The sequence below is a fragment of the Oncorhynchus keta genome, chromosome 28 (assembly GCF_023373465.1).
Source record: "Oncorhynchus keta strain PuntledgeMale-10-30-2019 chromosome 28, Oket_V2, whole genome shotgun sequence".
Taxonomy (NCBI): Eukaryota; Metazoa; Chordata; class Actinopteri; order Salmoniformes; family Salmonidae; genus Oncorhynchus; species Oncorhynchus keta.
This window is the reverse complement of record NC_068448.1, coordinates 73,810,114-73,828,547: the sequence shown is the minus strand read 5'-3', so window position 1 is coordinate 73,828,547 and position 18,434 is coordinate 73,810,114. Positions and strand designations below refer to the sequence as shown.

At 45.7% G+C, this 18,434-nt stretch overlaps 1 protein-coding gene across 1 annotated transcript in view; it reads left to right on the top strand.

The window, feature by feature from the left end:
* Positions 1-3,801: 3,801 nt before the first annotated feature.
* The window catches only part of LOC118370659 (bone morphogenetic protein 7-like), a 70,017-nt gene continuing 55,384 nt past the window's right edge, over positions 3,802-18,434 (top strand). Inside the window, exon 1 of the mRNA XM_035755726.2 lies at positions 3,802-4,699. Coding sequence (XP_035611619.2) covers positions 4,294-4,699 — 406 coding nt within the window. The 5' untranslated portion in view covers positions 3,802-4,293. The remainder of the gene's footprint in view (positions 4,700-18,434) is intronic.

Sequence of the window (18,434 nt, the reverse complement as noted above, 5' to 3'; positions counted from 1 at the left end):
CTAAATGCTAGGCTTATATTAACCCTCGCTGTACCAAACTAAATGCTTATATTAACCCCGCTGTACCAAACAAAATGCTAGGCTTATATTAACCCTCGCTGTACCAAACTAAATGCTAGGCTTATATTAACCCTCGCTGTACCAAACAAAATGCTAGGCATATATATTAACCCTCGCTGTACCAAACAAAATGCTAGGCTTATATTAACCTCGCTGTACCAAACTAAATGCTAGGCTTATATTAACCCTCGCTGTACCAAACGAAATGCTAGGCTTATATTAACCCTCGCTGTACCAAACAAAATGCTAGGCTTATATTAACCCTCGCTGTACTAAACTAAATGCTTATATTAACCCTCGCTGTACCAAACTAAATGCTAGGCTTATATTAACCCTCGCTGTACCAAACGAAATGCTAGGCTTATATTAACCCTCGCTGTACCAAATTAAATGCTAGGCTTATATTAACCCTCGCTGTACCAAACTAAATGCTAGGCTTATATTAACCCTCGCTGTACCAAACTAAATGCTTATATTAACCCCGCTGTACCAAACAAAATGCTAGGCTTATATTAACCCTCGCTGTACCAAACAAAATGCTAGGCTTATATTAACCCTCGCTGTACCAAACAAAATGCTAGGCTTATATTAACCCTCGCTGTACCAAACAAAATGCTAGGCTTATATTAACCCTCGCTGTACCAAACTAAATGCTAGGCTTATATTAACCCTCGCTGTACCAAACTAAATGCTAGGCTTATATTAACCCTCGCTGTACCAAACTAAATGCTAGGCTTATATTAACCCTCGCTGTACCAAACTAAATGCTAGGCTTATATTAACCCTCGCTGTACCAAACTAAATGCTAGGCTTATATTAACCCTCGCTGTACCAAACTAAATGCTAGGCTTATATTAACCCCCGCTGTACTAAACTAAATGCTTATATTAACCCTCGCTGTACCAAACTAAATGCTAGGCTTATATTAACCCTCGCTGTACCAAATTAAATGCTAGGCTTATATTAACCCTCGCTGTACCAAACTAAATGCTAGGCTTATATTAACCCCCGCTGTACCAAACTAAATGCTAGGCTTATATTAACCCCCGCTGTACCAAACTAAATGCTAGGCTTATATTAACCCTCGCTGGACCAAACTAAATGCTAGGCTTATATTAACCCCCGCTGTACCAAACTAAATGCTAGGCTTATATTAACCCCGCTGTACCAAACTAAATGCTAGGCTTATATTAACCCTCGCTGTACCAAACTAAATGCTAGGCTTATATTAACCCCGCTGTACCAAACTAAATGCTAGGCTTATATTAACCCTCGCTGTACCAAACGAAATGCTAGGCTTATATTAACCCTCGCTGTACCATACTAAATGCTAGGCTTATATTAACCCTCGCTGTAACAAACTAAATGCTAGGCTTATATTAACCCTCGCTGTACCAAACTAAATGCTAGGCTTATATTAACCCCGCTGTACCAAACTAAATGCTAGGCTTATATTAACCCCCGCTGTACCAAACTAAATGCTAGGCTTATATTAACCCTCGCTGTACCAAACTAAATGCTAGGCTTATATTAACCCCGCTGTACTAAACCAAATGCTAGGCTTATATTAACCCTCGCTGTAACCAAACTAAATGCTAGGCTTATATTAACCCTCGCTGTACCAAACTAAATGCTAGGCTTATATTAACCCTCGCTGTACCAAACTAAATGCTAGGCTTATATTAACCCTAAACTAAATGCTAGGCTTATATTAACCCTCGCTGTACCAAACTAAATGCTAGGCTTATATTAACCCTCGCTGTACCAAACGAAATGCTAGGCTTATATTAACCCTCGCTGTACCAAACGAAATGCTAGGCTTATATTAACCCCCGCTGTACCAAACTAAATGCTAGGCTTATATTAACCCTCGCTGTACCAAACTAAATGCTAGGCTTATATTAACCCCGCTGTACTAAACTAAATGCTTATATTAACCCTCGCTGTACCAAACTAAATGCTAGGCTTATATTAACCCCGCTGTACTAAACTAAATGCTTATATTAACCCTCGCTGTACCAAACTAAATGCTAGGCTTATATTAACCCTCGCTGTACCAAACGAAATGCTAGGCTTATATTAACCCTCGCTGTACCAAATTAAATGCTAGGCTTATATTAACCCTCGCTGTACCAAACTAAATGCTAGGCTTATATTAACCCTCGCTGTACCAAACTAAATGCTTATATTAACCCCGCTGTACCAAACAAAATGCTAGGCTTATATTAACCCTCGCTGTACCAAACTAAATGCTAGGCTTATATTAACCCTCGCTGTACCAAACAAAATGCTAGGCATATATATTAACCTCGCTGTACCAAACAAAATGCTAGGCTTATATTAACCCTCGCTGTACCAAACTAAATGCTAGGCTTATATTAACCCTCGCTGTACCAAACAAAATGCTAGGCTTATATTAACCCTCTCTGTACCAAACAAAATGCTAGGCTTATATTAACCCTCGCTGTACCAAACTAAATGCTAGGCTTATATTAACCCCCGCTGTACCAAACGAAATGCTAGGCTTATATTAACCCTCGCTGTACCAAACAAAATGCTAGGCTTATATTAACCCTCGCTGTACCAAACGAAATGCTAGGCTTATATTAACCCTCGCTGTACCAAACTAAATGCTAGGCTTATATTAACCCCGCTGTACTAAACGAAATGCTAGGCTTATATTAACCCTCGCTGTACCAAACTAAATGCTAGGCTTATATTAACCCCCGCTGTACCAAACGAAATGCTAGGCTTATATTAACCCTCGCTGTACCAAACGAAATGCTAGGCTTATATTAACCCCCGCTGTACCAAACGAAATGCTTATATTAACCCTTGCTGTACCAAACTAAATGTCAGGCTGGAAGCAAGGGGAAATAATATGCGAGTTGAGATAAATACAATCAATTATTGGGACAGTAACTTGGTTCATTTATCACCGGAGGCGCAGTGATAAAAGTGAAACTGTTAGCAGGGGTAGGTGTGTCTGTAACGGCCAATACAGCAAGGCATGGAACTCTGCTCGTCCAATCAGCATCCAGGATCCAGACAACCAGTTGTGTATATATATATATATATTTAAAAAATGGTCTGGTGCAATATAAATTCATAGGAATATAGTGTTATTATCATAGTGTTATTTTGAGCATCGTGTGGTATTGAAGTATGTCTGTTGACGGGGTGATTAAGTAAACTTGGATCACAATATGATTTAATTTGCTTAAAGGCCTAAATATAATAATAATAAGGATGGTAATACAGTAATAACATAACGTGTCTGAGATGTTGCTGTTTTTCATTTCATCGTCAGGGGTCGTGCATAACCAAGATGATATTATTTCCAAACGGACTTGAGTTCCCTAAAGAAAATCCCAGGGGACCTCTAAGTGGCTAAAACCTTTAACAACTTTAGAAATGGACTGTTATGACCTGTCTAGCCTAATCGAATACTATAGATCACAATTTTTTGGCAGAGATAGTTTTACATTTGGTGCATAGGTTATTGCTACTATACACGTGCAGGAAAATCGTCATAAATATGAATTGAAGTATTTTTAAGTATGAAAATATGTACAGCTTTGAATGGGCACTTTCTACATAAATATGAAGATATAATTGTCTCCAAAGCCCCACCTCCTCTGCCTCTGTGCGCACTAACTGGGCGTGTACAGTGGCCACACGCACGCGCTTTACTACCTGCTAATGCCCGTTACCCAGAACAACTGTCACACACACGCGGCAGATACACAGCTCAACCGGCGGAATTTAGGAAACTTCAAGTTAAGGGGTCATTTCTTCTACGCAACTTTGGAAAATATTTTATTTAAGAGTTACATACACACACTCAAGTAAAATGGTTTCTTTCAGAGTAGTTTTTATTATTTTACCAGAAAACTTGGAATATAACGTTGACTTTTGACTGGGTCTGATTTGGACTTCCCGAAGCGCTCAGAAGTACATTTACAGCCGGGCTGTCAACTTGATGGAGACTTTTCAGAACCAGAAATAATGAATAGGCGTACCAATTTTACAACAACAAAAACTATTGGAGACTATTGCATAATGCGTAAATGATTTTCTATTACTTTTAAAGGAGCTACTTAAGCTTCTTTCAGTGAGAACAAGGAGCGCATTTGAAGACAGTTTTACGCGCAAAAGATTGACAATATATTGGACATAGGATATTATTGAAACGGCAGGTCAGAGACAATCTGACTACAAACTGGACATACAATGACAAGCTGTTGGTTTGCCTTTGTGGGGTTGTGGTGGAGCGCATATTGCATGTTCCTTATTGCAGGTAGCAATTATTTATTCGATGGGAACAACGAGGTGCACCCGAGTTTCATTCACCGGCGGTTGCGGACACACGAAAAGAGAGAGATGCAGAAGGAGATCCTGTCCATCCTTGGACTTCCACACAGACCCAGACCGCATCTGTCACATGGGAAGTACAACTCCGCTCCGCTCTTCATGCTGGATCTTTACAATACGATATCCAGCGAGGAGAAAAACGAAGTGGAGGGCATGTTGGAACAGTACCAGTCCATGTACACCACCCAAGGTCCCCGTTTAGCAAAACATCAGGAGAATGCCTTCCTAAATGACGCCGACATGGTGATGAGCTTTGTCAATCTGGGTAAGCTATACAGTTATCGTTACAAAAGTAATTTATTTAACCTTATAGTAATTTAACTAAATTTGGAGATAATAGGGAGCAAATCATGTAATATTCGGACACATATGATCGTAAAAAGCAGTTTCGCGAACAGTATGCTTCTCCACTGGTTCAACAATAGATCGACATCCTGTAGTATATTTGCAGACTACGTGAATTACAGGTGTTCGGATGAGCCTGTATTGGGCCGTAGATGCGTGCACAATTGCGCGCTCACGAACCACGGAATGTTTTCCTCTGAACTCTTCTCAGTCCTCTTCAGTGGTAAAACAGTAAAACGATTAAATATTTTTTTTTTTAAATACCGTGTTGCCCCAAGGACTTTACTACTCAATGATCATTTATGTACAGTGACAAATTGGTTAATTTAGTCCAAATGCTGAAGCCTGTTGTGAAATGTCGGAGGGATAAAAATTTAAAACGTATCCATAGCAAACTATACTGAACAAAAATATAAACGCAACATGCAACAATTTCAACGATTTTAATGAGTTACAGTTCATATAAGCAAATCAGTCAATTGAAATAAGTTAATTATGCCCGAATATATGGATTTCACATGACTGGTCAGGGGCAGCCATGTGTGGGCCTGAGAGGGCATAGACCCACCCACTTGGGAGCCAGGCCCTGCCAGTCAGAATGAGTTTTCCCCCACAAAAGTGCTTTATTACAGACAGAAATACTCCTCAGTTTCATCAGCTGTCCAGGTGGCTGGTCTCAGATGATCCCTCAAGGTGAAGAAGCCGGATGTGGAGGTCCTGGGCTGGCGTGGTTACACCTGGTCTGCGGTTGTGAGGCTGGCTGGATGTACTGCCAAATATTCAATTATCTGGCAACAGCTTTGGTGGACATTCCTGCAGTCAACATGCCAATTTTATGCTCCCTGAAAACTTGAGACATCTGTGGCATTGTGTTGTGTGACAAAATGGTGCATTTTAGAGTGTCCTTTTATTGTCCCCAGCACAAGGTGCAACTGTACGATGATCATGCTGTTTAATCAGCTTCCTGATATGCCACACCTGTCAGATGGATGGATTTTCCTGGCAAATGAAAAATGCACACTAAACAGGGATGTAATCAAATTTGTGCACATAATTTGAGAGAATGAATCTTTTTGTGCGTATGGAACATTTCTGTGATCTTTTATTTCAGCTCATGAAACATGGGACCAACACTTTACATGTTGTGTTTATATTTTTGTTCAGTTTAAATACAAGAATCAACAACCAGCACACTGGTATTTATTTACGGCTATATTTGGCATTGGCCATAGGGTAAATCCATTTGAATTCAGTAATTTCTTGTCCCTTTTTGTCCCTTTTGATTTAAAAAAATACTTTCCGGTCTCTCGGGTGGCACAGTGGTTAAGGGCACTGTACTGCAGCGCCAGCTGTGCCATCAGAGACTCTGGGTTCTCGCCCAGGCTCTGTCGTAACCGGCCGCCACCGGGAGGTCCGTAGGGCGACGCACAATTGGCCTAGCGTCGCCTGGGTTAGGGAGGGGATGGCCGGTAGGGATGTCCTTGTCTCATCGTGCACCAGCGACTCCTGTGGCGGGCCGGGCGCAGTGTGCGCTAACCAAGGTTGCCAGGTGCACGGTGTTTCCTCCGACACATTGGTGCGGCTGGCTTCCGGGTTGGATGCGCGCTGTGTTAAGAAGCAGGGCTTGGTTGGGTTGTGTATCGGACTTTCAACCTATGTCTCTCCCGAGTTCGTACGGGAGTTGTAGCGATGAGACAAGATAGTAGCTACTAAAAACAATTGGATACCACGAAATTGGGGAGAAAACGAGGTAAAATTAATTTAAAGAAAAAAAATACTTTCCATACATTGAGAGGCGGCCCAATGGAGAGGCGCCCCAATGGAGAGGAGGCCCAATGGAGAGGAGGCCCAATGGAGAGGAGGCCCAATGGAGAGGCGGCCCAATGGAGAGGAGGCCCAATGGAGAGGAGGCCCAATGGAGAGGAGGCCCAATGGAGAGGAGGCCCAATGGAGAGGAGGCCCAATGGAGAGGAGGTGAGGAGGCGGCCCAATGGAGAGGCGGCCCAATGGAGAGAGGCCCAATGGAGAGGAGGAGCCCAATGGAGAGGAGGCCCAATGGAGAGGATGCCCAATGGAGAGGAGGCCCAATGCAGAGGAGGTGAGGAGGCGGCCCAATGGAGAGGCGGCTCATTGGAGAGAGGCCCAATGGAGAGGAGGCCCAATGGAGAGGAGGCCCAATGGAGAGGAGGCCCAATGGAGAGGCGCCCCAATGGAGAGGAGGCCCAATGGAGAGGCGCCCCAATGGAGAGGAGGCCCAATGGAGAGGAGGCCCAATGGAATGGAGAGGAGGCCCAATGGAGAGGCGCCCCAATGGAGAGGAGCCCAATGGAGAGGAGGCCCAATGGAGAGGAGGCCCAATGGAGAGGAGGCCCAATGGAGAGGAGGCCCAATGGAGAGGAGGCCCAATGGAGAGGCGGCCCAATGGAGAGGAGGCCCAATGGAGAGGCGGTGGAGGAGGCGGCCCAATGGAGAGGAGGAGAGAGGCCCAATGGAGAGGCAGCCCAATGGAGAGGAGCCCAATGGAGAGAGGCCCAATGGAGAGGAGGCCCAATGGAGAGGAGGCCCAATGGAGAGGAGGCCCAATGGAGAGGAGGCCCAATGGAGAGGGCCCAATGGAGAGGAGGCCCAATGGAGAGGAGGCCCAATGGAGAGGCGGCCCAATGGCCCAATGGAGAGGAGGAGAGGGAGGCCCAATGGAGAGGCAGCCCAATGGAGAGGAGGCCCAATGGAGAGGAGGCCCAATGGAGAGGAGGCCCAATGGAGAGGAGGCCCAATGGAGAGGCAGCCCAATGGAGAGGAGGCCCAATGGAGAGGAGGCCCAATGGAGAGGAGGCCCAATGGAGAGGAGGCCCAATGGAGAGGAGGCCCAATGGAGAGGAGGCCCAATGGAGAGGAGGCCCAATGGAGAGGAGGCCCAATGGAGAGGAGGCCCAATGGAGAGGCGGCCCAATGGAGAGGCGGCCCAATGGAGAGGAGGCCCAATGGAGAGGAGGCCCAATGGAGAGGAGGCCCAATGGAGAGGCGGCCCAATGGAGAGGAGGCCCAATGGAGAGGAGGCCCAATGGAGAGGAGGCCCAATGGAGAGGAGGCCCAATGGAGAGGCGGCCCAATGGAGAGGAGGCCCAATGGAGAGGCAGCCCAATGGAGAGGAGGCCCAATGGAGAGGAGGCCCAATGGAGAGGAGGCCCAATGGAGAGGATGCCCAATGGAGAATGGAGAGGAGGCCCAATGGAGAGGAGGCCCAATGGAGAGGAGGCCCAATGGAGAGGCGGCCAGAAAGGACTTGTTGGACATGAATGCCAAAACATTCAGGAGATAAAGGTGCTCAAAGTTCACCCATTTTGCATTCCCCTCCAGACCACGAGACTTCATTTTCTTCATCACAGGAAAAGTTAAACGGTTGAATTTTATATAATTTCGAAGCTTACCAACAGGGTTGTCAAACTATTTTATAATTTCTTGAAAACTGACATTTTTTAAAACCTTTGTCAGTTAGCGTATCTAAAACGCCTAAACTCAAATTTGTTTCATATTTGCATATGTTGTAGCTTAAGACCACATGTAACCACGCCAGCCCAGGACCTCCACATCCGGCTTCTTCACCTCGAGCTCATACTTTACATCATCTAAGGTGTTTGTGTTGTGCCAGCCATAGGTTGAGAAATATCATGCTCTTGAATACAGGGTGGGTGTCCATTCAATCATAGAAATATTTTTCTTAGAATGTACCTATTCCTTCAGACCACTGCAATTTAGCTGGTTACACCATTGAAATTTAAATTGAATTAAAATACTACCACGAAGATGTCTGCCGGTCCACCCATCGTCGAATGTCAACTTAAATTGTTATTTATATTTTATGACCTGTATTTCTATGATTTCAATAGGTTTCCTATGGAGGATTGACAGTAAAATGTCAAACAACAGATATTCCCATTCATGTCAACCTTCTCTGTTGTGTGGACCTCCAACCATCTTTGTGGTACTAGTTAAAAGATGACATTTTTATTACATTTATCAGCCAAATCCAGTTGTGTCTCAATCCGATGGCAGGCACAACACAACAACCTCAAATGATGTAGCATAGGGGGTCTAAGCTACAACATATGTGAATATGGTATGGGTGTTGTACGCTAAAAATAGGTCAACTTTCAGCAGCTTTTATCCACAAAGTCCCTTTCTGAGCACTTCTACAATGGACAAATATGTATGGAACGTTTTGTTAAAATCAAAAGGGGTGCTGTCAAAAAGTGAATGAATTCAAATGGATTCACCCCATAGCCTACAAGTTACGGGTTTAATGTGTAAACTGTGTTGCATTGTTTGTTTGCTTTGCTAGATTTATTTAATTAAACCCCAGACAATAAAGAGAGACTTTAATCATAAACGCTTTAACATAAAAGCCCACTGTCATTCCTTCCATTAGCCTTGGGAGTGTTTACAGAGCCTGTCTAAACAGACTGTAGGAAGATTAACAGACTCTCTCTCTCTGGCAGGGGTTGGAACCAGTTCAGGGAACATAACCGAAAACTGAAAAATATAGATTTTTGATCAGGAACGGAAGTGATCTGTAGTGTTCTGTAACAGAACCGTTATTTTAAAATCTTGAGAACAGGTTAATAATTTAATTTTTGGTTCCAAAAATATTCCCAATGTCTAGTATGGGCTCCTGAGTGGCCCAGTGGTCTAAGACACTGCATCTCAGTGCAACAGGTGTCATTACAGACCCTGGTTTGATTCCAGGGTGTATCACAACAACCAACCTATTTCGTAAAAACTGTCGATTTCACAGAAAAACTAGAAACTATATAAACTGTTCCTTTTTTGGGGTTCGAACCGGTTCAGAACTTTCTTTTCTGGTCAGTACACTGGAATTGAATGAAAAAAAATAGGGGTTCTGAACAGAATGATTAGAAAATAATTTTGGTTCCAACCCCTGCTATCCTGTCAATGCTGCTAAGCTTGATGGATGCCATTTTTGAATATTGACATTATTGAAAATGGAAATACTATGAAAGTGTCCTAATAACGATTTTCTTTTAAAGTATGTGGCTCTTGTCAATGTTGTTTTGAACTCAAGTCTGCCTAACCACAATATTCAACAATCCACTGGGAAAAAGCTGGTTGAATCAATGGTGTTTCCATGGTATTTCAACCCCCCCAAATACATTTAATGATGTTGAATCAACGTAGAAAACTGATTGGATTTGCAAAAAGTAATCAATATAAGGGCATTTTGTATTTTTTCACCTAACTTTGAACCTAAATCCAATGACATTATGATTTTTTAATTTTTTTATTTCACGTTAGTTGACAACTCAACCAAATGTACATTTAAAACTAGACGTTGAACTGATGTCAGTCCCCGGGGGGAAGTGATGAGCTAAAAGTAGAGCATGTTACAAACTACACTGCAAGAGCTTCCTTATTTATCGTCCTCTGGGGTGTTCAACAGTGAAATTGTTACATGTAGTGATGAAAACCAGATATTGCCGGCTGTTTTGTTCTCAAGTAACTACTGTGGGATAATGTTAATAATGTTTACATACTGCATTACTCATCTCATATGTATATACTGTATTCTATTCTACTGTATTTTAGTCAATGCCACTCTGACATTGCTCTAAAATGTATATATTTATTAATTCCATTCTTTTACTTTTAGATTTGTGTCTTGTTGTGAATTGTTAGATACTACTGCACTGTTGGAGCTAGGAACACAAGCATTTCGCTACACCCGCAATTACATCTTCTAAATATGTGTGTGTGACCATTCAAATTTGGTTTGATTTGATTTTGATTTGGGAGTGTCTTAAGTCGTTTCGAATCACAGTTAGTTTTGGTTTTGCTGCTTTTGCGCATCTGCATATCAATTCAATTAATCATCTCCGGTACATCAGTTCCCATCCAACACATAGTACCCAGGGATTAGGTTGCCATCCCAATAGAACACAGAGTCCTGCTACTTACTTACTGCCTTGGAGAAGATGGCTTCCTCCTTGAATGTGATTCTAATTAATACTAGACAGGCCAAGGCGCTCCGTCTGCTTTGCAAATAAAGTATTGTACGACTACTGTGTATCATCTGATTAGTTTTTAATGCTCAGTAGCTCAGTATTTGACTGTTTCCTGACGGATGGCCGAGAAACATAGACTACAGGATGCCGCTTACTGTCTGGGTGGTCTCGTTTCTTTAAAGCCTGCCTTTAGCATGTGTATTGTATAGGGACAATCATCGGATCTGATAGGTGTTGGAAAAAAGTGGTGATGGACCTTTAATTTTTTTATTGTAGGCCTCAACTGATCCACTGTACACCAGCTCTACGGATAGAGGGCTCGTTGTGGGTTTCCTATGGGGGTTCATGGATTTAGGAGTCCCTTAAACTCTGCTACAGCATCTGTCTGTGGTAAGCAGACGCTCTGTTCTTTGTCAGTGATTCATAGCTAGGTCTTGATAGGTCATCCGCTCGTTGAAAGTATCGCTCATGCCAACGACCCATATTGACTCATCACAAGTAAAAAAGGAAATAACTTCAATTAGGTGTGGCGTACCAAGTAATTGGCGTCACTCTAAAGCGGGAAGGTGGAATAAACGAGTCAGGGAGTAGGTTTTCTGATTGAACACGGTTCTCTATTGAGGGTATTTTTGTCAACCAAAAACATTCTAACATAATCAATGAAAAAATCTTCCAAGGAAAAACACATCTTCTTCTCCAGATGAAACAAGAACACAATAGGATAATCTTTAAACTACAACAAACATAAATCACGGGTTGTCACCATCTTGATGGTTCTTTCAGCACAGCTTCTCTCTCTGGTGGCCATCTTCCAGAATGGATTTCTCCCCTCTGCTGGTTCCATTCTCTCTTTTATAGAAGGGAAGGAGAGTATCTCATTAGTACCGTCAGCTGTGTGCTTAATTGACTCTGGTTACCCTTGTCTCCCATGCTTTGTTGGGCTACTATCCATGAGCTACCCAGCCTGCCCTCTAGTGGTCCTTCCATACCTTCCCCCAGGACCGAACGGAGGATCGGGCGCCAGGCCGTCTTGGTACGCGTCGGGACAGCGCGTCTGCATTCCCCGTTCTCGATCCGGCCCTGTGGATGACATGGAAAGAGAGCGGTTGTAAAGACAAAAACCATCTGGCTATTCTGTTGTTATTGTTTCTCTTACCAGCCATCCACGTGAGGGCGCATGGTCAGTAACTAATGCAAACCTCCGACCCAGTAGGTAGTACCGGAGATAATCGAGCCACTTGATGGCTAAGGCCTCTTTCTCTACGGTCGCATACCTCTGTTCCCGATCGCTGAGTTTCCTACTAATGAAGAGAATCGGCTTCTCTCACCTTCACCCTGAGCTAGTACGGCCCCGAGCCTGTATCCGAGGCGTCGACCTGCACAATGAACTCTTGTGAGAAGTCCGGAGACCTGTAGGAACGGATCGGAACACAGGCCATCTTTTAACAATTGAAAGGCCTCTTCCGTCTCGTCTTTCCACTCTACCTGGTTTGGCAGGTTTTTCCTGATGAGGTTTGTGAGGGGGTTGGCAATGGTTGCATATCCCGGGATAAAACGGCGATAATATCCTGTTATCCCTAAGAAGGCCCGAACGTCTCGCTTGGTCGGGTCGAGGCCAGTCACGAATTGCCCTGGTCTTCTCTGCCTGCGGGCGTATTTTCCCATTCCCCACGGTATACCCCAGGTATTCCGCTGGACAGGCCCAGGCAGCATTTATTTGGATTGGCTGTCAACCCTGTGGCTTCCAAACTCACGAGCACCGCCCGTAATCGCAGGAGGTGACTATCCCAGTCCTCGCTGTGGATGACCACATCGTCTATGTACGCCGCTGCATACTCTTGATGGGGCCGTGAATGGCATCCATGAGGCGTTGGAAGGTTGCAGCAGCTCCGTGCAGTCCGAAGGGCATCCTCACATACTGGAAAAGCCCCTCTGGGGTGGCGAAGGCAGTCTTTGGGCGATCCTCCGGAGCCACCAGCATATCCCTTCGTCAAATCCAGGGTAGTGATGAACTTGGCCTTTCCTAAGCGCTCCAAGAGTTCATCCACGCGGGGCATGGGGTACGCATCGAATGTAGAGATGGCATTCACGCCCCTAAAGTCGTTGCAGAGTCTCATACTACCATCGGCTTTGGGGACCAGGACTATGGGACTGGACCACTCGCTCGTCGAGGGCCTCGATCACGCCCATCCTCAACATCTCCTCACCTCTTTCTTGGCGATGACTCGGCGAGCCTCAGGAATCCTGTAAGGGCGGATATGCACTTTCTTGCCGGGTTCAGTGTGGATATGGTGGAACAGGACATCTGTTTGTCCTGGGAATGGAGAGAATATTCGACCAAAGTTCATAATCAGCTTGTCTAGCTGTCTTGACTGCTCCGGTAGGAGAGTTTGGCCACAGCACCTGTGGTAGAGCCTCTTTTTTCCTTTGCCCTCAGGGCCATCAAAACCACCTCCTCCTCTCGTCCATGGTACGTCTTCAGCAGGTTTATGTGATAGAGTTGGACCTTCTTCCCTCCCTGTCAGGTTAACTGATGAGGTAATTGACCGGTGAGACCCTTTTCATTACCTCGTAGGGCCCCCTCCACTGCGCCAGCAAGCGATGTTCGGCCGTGGCACAAGCACCATCACTCTCTCCCACGGTGAACTCACGGGGGTCGCAGATTTATCATAGGCCCGACCTTGGGTCCTTTGGGCCTTCTCCATATGCTCATGACTATGGGCCACACTGCTGACAGGCGGGTCTCTCATCAAAGATGCGTGTTCTATTTGTAGATCGAAAGGGGCATGGTTGGGTCTCCCAGGTCTCATGGCTAAGTCGAGGATTCCTCGACAGGGTCTGCCATAGAGCAATTCAAACGGAGAGAATCCAGTGGATGCCTGGGGTACTTCTCGCAGGGCAAACATTAAGTGTGGGAGAAGCATGTCCCAGTTTTTTCCCGTCTCGGGACACCACTCTTCTCAACATGCTTTTAATTGTTTTGTTCAAGCGTTCACACAACCCATCTGTTTGAGGGTGGAATATGCTTGCGTATCTGTTGAACCTGATATAACCGACACAAGTCCTTCATCAACCGGGACATGAACGGGTTCCTGATCGGTTAAGATAGCCTTGGAAGGCCCACACGAGAGAACATCAGGAATAACTCACTGGCAATTCCCTTGACGACATGTTACGAGGGGTATGGCCTCCGGGAACTTGGTAGCATAATCTATAACCACTAGGATGTACTCGTGTCCTCTGGCGGATTTTGGGAGGGGTCCTACGAGGTCCATAGCTATGCTCAAAGGGAGTCTCTATGATGGGAGAGGAATCAAAGGGTTACGTAGGTGTGGCCGTGGGGCTGTACGTTGACATTGATCACACGTCTTACAATACCTGGCCACATCTCGGTGACACGGGGCCAATAGAATCTCTGCATGATTCTGTCAATCGTCTTGTCTCGTGGAGGTGTCCTCCTAGGGACGTGGGAAATGGGCTAACTGGGTAGAACTGTATCCCTGTATGGTCTAGGCACCATTAGTAATTCCTGGTTTTCCCCCTTCGTCGTACGACCCAGTATAAGAGACCCCGCCTGATTGTAATAGTGGAAGAGGGCTCACCTGATCCGTCGACGTTCCTTCCGTCGATCACCTTCACCTTCCTCATGGCCTCCTTAGGTCTGGGTCTCTATGCTGAGGTGCCGAACTGTCCCTTTAATTCCTGGGGCAGGTCAACCTCAGTAGAGGGATGTGGAGGTTGTTCCACATCCCCATCAGGGGGAGAATCCCTTCCAGGGTTCCCTCCTCGGATGGAGAAATATATCCCTTAGTGCCCTGGTTGCTCCTTCCTTCTGCGTTGGGTAGCCCTTCACAGTTCCCGGTGGTTTCCTGGAATATCTGTCGTAAACGTTGGGTCGCTATTTCTTCCTCTGCTGTAGAGGACGAGGGCTGACTCCTCCGGATGGAGCTTCAAATCATCTGCGATCCTTATATAGGGGACAGTGATCAATAATGGCTGGTTGCTCCTTCCTTTTGGGTGAGAATAGGCAGATTCACAGTGGGGTAATAGGGGTGTCTCCATGGATACATGATACAGCTACTTTGTCTGGTAGCAGTGTGGCGGAGGTCACCATCCGGCTCCTCTACTAACGTAAATCCATACTTCCCCGAGTCGAGAATAGCTACCACATCTTGTCCTTCAACTCACCCGGAATCTCTGAGGCTGGGGCTATCTCTGCTAACCAACAGTGTTGATCCTGCCCCCTCAAACGGGATGTGTGGGGTAGGCAGTGATGACTCCGTGACCATGGGCTCATCCTTGCTAGGACATTGTGGGGCAAATGGTTGGGAGACTGACACTTATAACACCCGACCCGGCTGTGTGGTGGCTGACTTCTCCCACCTCGGGGGGCTTGGGCGTTCGGTGGCGGGCGCGCGGGGTGAGTCGTGGTAGTGGGATTGGAAGACTCCTTCCGTTCCTCCTTGTCACTTTTTAACAACTCCCCTGTAGACCGATATGTTTCCACCGCCTGGGCTATGTCGTCGGCTGACAACGGGTTGGTTTGCCCCACAACCCTTTTTAAGTCACTGGGTAATTCTCTCAATATCTTGTCCACTACGAGAGTCTCTATCACATGTCCTACTCCCTTTCCAGGTTCTAGCCACTGTTTCGTCCCAGTCGTATTAAGGCGAAAGATCTGGGCACGGACGGTTGATCAGCTGTATAGGTCCATTGATGGAACTTTACAGCCCTATCTCTGGCAGTCAGCTGGTACCGACAGGATCTCGGTTTTGAGTCCCCATAGTCCGCAGCTTCGTGGAATCCAGGTCAAAATAGGCTTCCTGGGCCACCCCGGTCAAAGAAGACTAATGCGCTAGCCCATTCTGTGGTGACCCTCTTCAAGGTGGCAGTCACGAAGGTCTAGAGAAGAGCTCAATATCATCCTCCTTGGAGAGACGAGGTAAGATGGCGTGAGCAGCCCGCTCTTGGCCTAACTGAGTTCTTCTCGTCGACTCAGCTGTTGTTGCAGGAGTTCTATGGTTGTCTGCTGTGCCGTGATCAATTGTTGTAGTGAGGGCGTTATCCATCGTTCTTGAATGGTTCCTCCGGGTCTTCTGGAAGAATATTAATTTACTCACTTATCCTTGTGTCACTCGTCCACTAATGCATCCTCCATAATGTGGCGTACCAAGTAATTAGGGTCACTCCTAAAGCGGGAAGGTGGAATAAGCGAGTCAGGAGTGGTTTTCTGATTGAACACGGTTCTGTGAGGGTATTTTGTCAACCAAGAACATTCTAACATAATCAATAGAAAAATCTTCAAGGAAAAACACATCTTCTTCTCCAGATGAGCAAGAACTTACAATGGGATAATCTTTAAACTACAACAAACATAAATCAGGTTTGTCACCATCTTCGTGGTTCTTTCAGCACAGCATATACTCTCTCGGTGGCCATCTTCCAGAATGGTTCTCCCTCTGCTGGTTCCATTCTCTCTTTTATAGGGAAGGAGTATCTCATTAGTACCGTCAGCTGCTTAATTGACTCTGATTGCATGTCCCCATACTTTGTTGGGCATACATCCATGAGCCCAACCTGCCCTCTAGTGGTCCTTCCACATGGTTAACAGAAACATCCCTTCCTTTGCCTCCCCCTCATTCACTGAAACAGAGTGTTGATCATCGTCATCACTCTGTTTGCCTGGTCTGTACCCTGGTGTGTTACACTACATGATGTACAATACGAGCCACATGATGTCGCACCACCAACCCAGACTCGTCTTAATGCTCCCCCTTGTGTAGTAGCCACGGTTGGTCGGTCGGTTGGTGGCAGCGCTAGTCAGCCTGAAGATACGTTTGAAGATAATATCTTAATTCCTGTGAGAAAAAGAGGTCAACCATTGAAGTGAGCTGTCATTCGGTCTCCTAGAAAATTAATGGTTCACCTGTTCTGTGAAATAAGTATTCTAAACCACAGATGTGTCAATTTACTTTGAAAACTTCGAAGGGTTTTCTGACCAGAAGAGGAGAACATGGTTTAAATACACGCATATTGTCACACGCTGACCTTAGTTATCTTTGTTTCTTTATTATGTTGGTTAGGAATTCAGGGTGTGAGGGTGGGGTATGTGTGTTTTTGTCTTGTCTAGGGTTTTTGTAATTCTATGGGGTTTTAGTATGTCTAGGTATATGTAGGTCTATGGTGGCCTGAATTGGTTCCCAATCAGAGACAGCTGTTTATCGTTGTCTCTGATTGGGATCTATTTGGGTTGCCATTTTCCATGTTGGTTTTTGTGGGTTATTGTCTATTTGTAGTTGCCTGTCCTTTTCGTGTTATATAAGCGTCCACGGTCCTTTTATTTCTTTGTTAGTTTGTTTAGTGGTTTCTTCTTTCATTAAAATAAGATGTATGTTTATCACGCTGCTCCTTGGGTCTTCGTTCGTAAGCAGTGACAGAATAACTTCCACCAAACAAGGACCAAGCAGCGTGAAAAGGAGGAACAGTGGGGAAATGGACCTGGGAGGAGATGGTAAGATGGGTGGGACCTGGACACAGCCGGGGGAGTATGCCATCTAAGGAGGATTAGAGGCAGCGAAAGCGGAACGGCGATACACGAGGAGAAATACTGGGAGAATAGAGGAAAGGTGAAAGCGATATGAAGGTACCACGAGCTAGCACGGAAGCCCGAGCAGCCCCCAAGATTTTATTTGGGAGGCACCTGGGGTGGCTGAGTCAGGTAGGAGACCTGAGTCAACTCCTTGTGCTTACTGTGGGGAGCGTGTAACTGGTCAGGCACCGTGTTATGCAGAGATGCGCACGGTGTCTCCAGTGCGCTATTCTAGCCCGGTGCGCTCTATTCCAGCTCCTCGCATTTGCCGGGCTAGAATGGGCATCCAGTCAGGACGTATTGAGCCAGCTCTATGTTCTGGATCTCCAATGCGTCTCCACGGTCCAGTGTATCCTGTGCCTCTTCCCCACACTCGCCCTGAGGTGCGTGTCCCCAGCCCGGTACCACCAGTGCCGGCACCACGCACCAGGCCTCCAGTGTGCCTCGGCAGTCCAGAGTGTCCGGCGACAGTACCCAATCCAGAGCGTCCGGCGACAGTTCACAGTCCGGGACCTCCAAAGACGGGCCACAGTCCGGAACCTCAAACGATGGTCCCCAGTCCAGAACATCCGGCGATGATCCATGCAGCGAGGGTCCCCAGCCCAGTGCCTATGGCGAAGATCCACTGGTCAATGCTACACGAGCGGACTCAGGGTAAAGAAGGGGGGCGGCGTCCAGAACCGGGGGGGACTGTTAGACCTTAGTTATCTTTGTTTTCTTTATTTATTTGGTTAGGTTGATGGAACTGGTTTTAGTATGTGTGTTGATGGAACTGGTTTAGTATGTGTGTTGATGGAACTGGTTTAGTATGTGTGTTGATGGATCTGGTTTAGTATGTGTGTTGATGGAACTGGTTTAGTATGTGTGTTGATGGAACTGGTTTAGTATGTGTGTTGATGGAACTGGTTTAGTATGTGTGCTGATGGAACTGGTTTAGTATGTGTGTTGATGGAACTAGTTTAGTATGTGTGTTGATGGAACTGGTTTTAGTATGTGTGTTGATGGAACTGGTTTAGTATGTGTGTTGATGGAACTGGTTTAGTATGTGT